At 43.3% G+C, this 6,070-nt stretch overlaps 1 protein-coding gene across 1 annotated transcript; it reads left to right on the forward strand.

Annotated features, from left to right (window-relative positions):
- The first annotated feature begins 3,612 nt into the window (after positions 1-3,612).
- foxl2a (forkhead box L2a) lies at positions 3,613-4,778 on the forward strand. Its single transcript, NM_001104888.1, has one exon. It carries the CDS (start codon positions 3,834-3,836, stop codon positions 4,752-4,754), a length of 921 nt encoding a protein of 306 aa, NP_001098358.1. The 5' UTR covers positions 3,613-3,833; the 3' UTR covers positions 4,755-4,778.
- Positions 4,779-6,070: the final 1,292 nt, after the last annotated feature.

A 6,070-nucleotide genomic window follows, 5' to 3' on the forward strand; every position in this document is an offset into this window, starting at 1 on the left:
GTTCCCCTCACCGGTGTTTACGCCGGTTTCAAATCAGTCCACCTGAAGACAATCATAAAACGCAAAACTCGATAAAACCGATGGAACAAATAAAAAGTCTCACCTCACAGAGCTTCTATGCTTCTATTAGGATGTCTGTGTTCTGCTCTCTTGATAAAGTTGGATTTTAAACTCTCGTTTTATTAGAAACATGCTGCAAAATTCATGCAAAATTCATGCATTTAAGCAGAAAAACTTGGAGTGAATCAAAAGTAGAGGGTTTTTTTATTAATTTTGAGGAAATTGTATTTTGATCAATTCTGTGTGTATAATTACATATCAAACAGGCCCACAGCTGAACTGCAACCTTGTTGTGTCACAAATGATAGTAGTAAGTTTAAAGGTTGTAGTTGGTAAAAGAGCTATTTCAGAAATTACAAAGCCTTTTGGATAAGAGATGACAACCTTTAAACCTACTATGATGGAATCTACCTGGATGAATGAGAGTCTTAATGTGTCATTTCAAACGAAAAATGTGTGTTTTCTCTTTCTATACATGCTCATTTATTTGTCTTTGGACCCTTTCTATCGCTGGCGTCCTGGTATTTAAAAATGAATTCAGAAATATAAAAGTAAAGGGAAATAAACATGAAGTAAAAACGTCAGTTTTCTATTTGGTCCTGTGTGTCCCAGAGGCCATCCGACACCTGCGAGCGCCTGACTGGCTGTTCTCCGGTCCCGGCCTGCGGCCTGACCCAGCGGTTCCGCTGGCGCATTCCGCGCGCGCGCGCAATGATAAACATCCTAGTCTCCGACCTGCAGGATCAGGAAGTGCGTGAGTGCGGGAATTCCACTCGTTCCGATTGTGTTATTGTCTGTTAGGATGACGGCTCAGGCCTCCCACAACCCGCAGACACGCTGCGCGCGAGCCTAAAAGGTATGGCAGAGGCCTGGAAAGACAAATAATAGAAATGATCAAAATAAAAATAAGCAACCACACTCTCACTGTTTTGCTCATTTAAACACGAGAAAAAATTGCGCAGACCCTTGGTTGTATTGATTCATCAGAATAGAATAGAATACAATAGAATAACTATTGATCCCACAAAGGGGAAATTACCTTATTTTTATTACTCTATTAAAATAGAAAGTATATAGATTAATAAATAACACTAAAAATATACCTAAAAAATGAATCACAATAATAAAAATTGCCCGGTGTCTTTGATTGAATGTAGTCTACTAGAAAGTTTGTTAATGTTTTATACAACAGCAGAAATGAGAGTTTCAAGAAGATCTTTGCTATTTTAAAGGTGCTTTCTGTGACGATTGTCACGCATCTGTGGCAGATTAAGTATTGGATTATTTGCATCAAATCTAAGCATAAAACCATGTTCACTTTTTAATCTGCTGTTCTCTCCGAACGTTTTTGTCAAATTATGTGTGAATGAAACTTTTATTCAAATGAAAAAAGAAATTCTATGAAAATCTGAAAATTACTCATGGAAAATTTCAGAAGTGAATATTTTAGAGCCTTTGACTAACATTATTTTTAAATATTATCTGACTTTCTCAAAAATGGAAGAAAATCTGTCTTATTCTAAAAATGTTTTATACATCGAAAATCATTTCTACAACACTTTTTTGAATAAAAGATCAATTAAAACGTGACAGGTTGTGAATTAAAATCATTCATCTTCTTCCGTTTTACCCCACGGGGCTGCTGGAGCCTATCCCGGTCACTTATGGGCGAAGGCAGGGGAAACCCCTGTCGCAAGTCTGTCGCAGGGCTGAATTAAACTCATTTTTAAAATAAACTTCTGCAGCTTTTGTAAAAAAAATGTTAATACGAATTTATGTCTTTATTATATTATTATTGTGCATTCTTGTAAAGAAAATCAATGTACTAAATACATTTAAATGATTGAATTAAAAACTAAATTAACGTTTTTCTCTGGATTGTTTTCTGTATTACAGCACATCAAAGGTGTCTTAGAAAAAAAACAGACAAAAGTTCATCCAGATGAACATTCCTGAGCTTTCCCTGAAGCTCGCGCGCGCGGTTGAAGTCTCGTCCTCCTTGTTTTGTTTACGGATTGGCCCGCGCGCGTCAGGTAGATGGAGGATCCGCTGGTACACCGCACGGCCCGCATTTGCAGGGCTGCAGAAAACAAATATGTTTCTTATAATGAGAGAGTTTTTGAGACTTTATCCTAGCAAAAAAGAAGAGAACGTAAAGGCACCAGGAATGAGGCACGCGGCTGTGTTTCCTCTATATCCGGGGTATTTGTGGGTTTCATGTAAACCAAAAAAGAAAAGGCCACATTTTGAAACAGTCGTTGTTTTATCAACTCTTTCAGACAAAGTCTTTTTTTTTGGAAGATATTTCTTCAAATGTTTAGATTGGTCCTAGATTAGTCTCTATCGTTTTCTTCCTCTCTTTTTTCTGTTTTGTTTGTTTAGACTTTTTCTTTTTTGCAAGGTCTTCCCTGAACACTTTGTGTTGAGTCCTTCCCGAGTTTGTTTTTGTTGTGTGCAAAACCACGGAAGAGGAAGATACCAAAGTCTGTATGGGGGATTAAAGGCTTTTAAAACCAACTCTATTTCAGGCTAATCCCAAAGACGCATATTTGCCACAACCAGTTTTTATATATATTTTTAATTTCAACAAAATCCTTAAAACTACATGAGTTTGTGTGGCACATTATCAGTGAGGCCCTCTGCCACATGCGCCCAGTAGAATGAAAGCCTGTCTTTAATGGAATAAGTAGAATTTTGGGGCTTTTTTTGCCGCTAATGTTTGCTCTGCGGATTGACAGCTGGTTCTGTTGCGCCTTATTTTCCAGAGATGCTTGGATTAGCCCGGCACACTGAAGGATGTTGTGTTTTACACAAAGCAAATGCTTACAAAACAGAGGCGTGATGACGGCGTTGAGAAGCTGAAGAAACGCTCCCTGTCTTGGAACATGTGCAAAAAGACGCCGTGGATGAGGAGTGAACGCGGCGCTGCGCGGCTCCAAACGGCGGGCTGTGAGCTAATTGCGCGTTGAGAGATGGGTGGCTCTCCGCAGCGGTCCAGCCGCTGCTCCCGCTGCTGCTGCAGTCATGCAGCCGGCCGTGGCTGCAGCAGCTGGCTGCACGACTGCAGCGGCGGGGTGATGACACACACGACAGCGCTGCTCCACCTGCCCAGACGGCGCGGAAATACTCCTGGAAGAAGCCGAGGGGGACCCACATGGGTGGTCAGACAAATGCGCCCCCCTCCAACAGCAGCCCATGAAACTCTTCGCAAAATGAGCTTTTATTTTGGAAGGTAGGTATTTTTAAAACAAAAATGGGCAAAAGTTGAAACAAGCTAATACTTTTCTATTACAAGATATGTATCCTTTAAACAGGTGTCCTCAATTTAAAAAAGAAAAAGTGTTATAATTTTGCATTTATTTCAATGTAAATGCAATTAATAATTTTGTGTCCAATTTAAAAAAGTGGAAACACTGAAACAGAGAAGCTGATTATATTTTCATTGAGTGCAACTACTGGAGGTGGGAACTGAGAGAAGCACAAATCACGAAGCGTTACGTCGTTGCGCAGAGCGCATGGAAGCAAAAGCAGCCGCTCACAGCTTAAAAAAAAAGAGGGGGGCTGGACTTCGTCTGTCACAAACCACAACCTGCTTGGTGTCTGCAGAAAACCAGTTTAGAAAAATTCTTGCTGAAGGGAGAAGCGCTGTGTTGGATGACAAACGGCTCCAAAAGCGAAGGTTTGTCTGTGCGCGTTCGGCTCCAGCTGCAACCCCGCGCGCCACAGCAAAGCTCGGTTCCCCGCGGGTGGAACGGACTTATTTGGTTTGCGCGATGATGGCCACTTACCAAAGCCCGGAGGACGACCCGATGGCGCTGATGATCCACGACACCAACACGAGCAAAGACAAGGAGCGGCCGAAAGAGGAGCCGGTGCAGGAGAAGGTCTCCGAGAAGCCGGATCCGTCCCAGAAGCCCCCCTACTCGTACGTCGCCCTCATCGCCATGGCCATTCGGGAGAGCTCCGAGAAGCGCCTCACGCTGTCTGGCATCTACCAGTACATCATCAGCAAGTTCCCCTTCTATGAGAAGAACAAGAAAGGCTGGCAGAACAGCATCAGGCACAACCTGAGCCTCAACGAGTGCTTCATCAAGGTTCCGCGGGAGGGCGGCGGGGAGCGGAAGGGGAATTACTGGACACTCGACCCGGCCTGCGAGGACATGTTCGAGAAAGGGAACTACAGGAGACGCCGCAGGATGAAGCGGCCTTTCCGACCGCCGCCCACGCACTTCCAGCCGGGAAAAGCCTTGTTCGGAGGAGACGGCTACGGGTACCTGTCCCCGCCCAAGTATCTGCAGTCCAGCTTCATGAATAACTCCTGGTCGTTGGGCCAGCCGCCCACGCCGATGTCCTACACGTCCTGCCAGATGGCGAGCGGCAACGTGAGTCCAGTCAACGTCAAGGGCCTGACGGCCCCCTCGTCCTACAACCCCTACTCTCGGGTGCAGAGCATGGCCCTCCCCGGGATGGTAAACTCTTACAACGGCATGGGTCACCACCACCACCCGGCGCATCCGCACCACGCGCAGCAACTGAGTCCGGCCACCGCGCCCCCCCCGCCGGTCTCCTCCAGCAACGGAGCGGGCCTCCAGTTCGCCTGCTCCCGCCAGCCCGCGGAGCTCTCTATGATGCACTGCTCATACTGGGAACACGAGACCAAACACTCCGCTTTGCACACGAGGATTGATATTTAAAGTTTTCCGTCTGCGTAAAAACCCAAATAAAAACAAAAAAGAAGACTCTTGAGGAAATTCCTGTAATTTCAAGACAGAACCAGTAGTATTTCTGCAGAGACCATGCTGTCAGGCTGCTGGGGTCCAGCTTGCATCCGCCAAAGCTGACGTGGACCCGGGAGATAACGGTGTCATCGGCGCACAGCAGGTAGCGCGGCCTCTGGGAGCCATTTCGAGTGCCTGTGTTACATTTTGGACTGACTGCCGTCCTCTTTCCTGCAGCCCTGATTGGGAAAAATCCCAAACATCTTCTAAAACCGATGAGAGCCTGCTGATACTGTTGAAAAACGTGTGCGTAAATTTCACCTTTCACACGCGCGATTTCTCCAAAGTTTTGTCCAGAGATGCGTGCGTTTAACATGTCGCTGCATATAGGTGGTCAGAGCTAACGTGCACGCATCAAGAGCGCCGCTGGCTTCAGAAGGCTTCATCAGACTGACAGAGATACAGACTTTATAGTTGCATTATGTGAGATTTTTACGAAAATTCTCGTCAGACGGTGCCAGGTTTTGTTCATCTTTCTAATAATATTTTTTTATAAATGTGATTAACTGTTTCAGTCATGTTTTGGGGCCATGTTTCATTTAAACTAGCACTTTGCCCCTGTTTTCTAGGTTTGTGAATTTCTAAATAAACTTGTTTTTTTTCTTAAAACATGACAGTGTTCGTGAAGAAATCTGTTCTGCACGTTAGGCGCTCCAAACTACTGGGGACAGCTGGTTTCCAAACAGAAGCAAGCGTGAAAAAAGGCGAAATTAGCGAAAAGCTGAGAGGTTTATGGTACAGAATGAAACATGTGACTTAAGAGATTTGATTTCTAAAGAAAACCAGTGGAAATGCAGAATCAACACACCGGCGCGTCAACTCTGTCATTCCTTCACATTTCTGCTTTGTTTTTCTACTACAAAGAACAGGAGCCCGTTTTTTATTTTAAATATTTGTAAAAACTAAATTAATCCAAAATATTTAACCACCAAGACTTGCGCAATAACGATTAAATGTTAATTAAAATCTGGGGGGAAAAATAAAGAAAGTGATTGCATTAATGATATACCATTTTTTCATTTTCATTTTCTGTCTTTTTCCCCGTCTCCTTTTCATTTATTATTATTATTATTATTATTATTATTATTATTATTATTATTATTATTATTATTATTATTATTATTATTATTATTATAAGTTTAAGCCAAACATTCACCGTGACGGTCCGCTATTGCTGTTTTAACACAATCCCCCAAAATAAATGTGTTGGAGTTCCGACCTTCAGTTATATC

This window comes from Oryzias latipes, chromosome 13 (genome assembly GCF_053564925.1).
Source record: "Oryzias latipes strain Hd-rR chromosome 13, Olatipes_Hd-rR_3.1".
NCBI lineage: Eukaryota > Metazoa > Chordata > Actinopteri > Beloniformes > Adrianichthyidae > Oryzias > Oryzias latipes.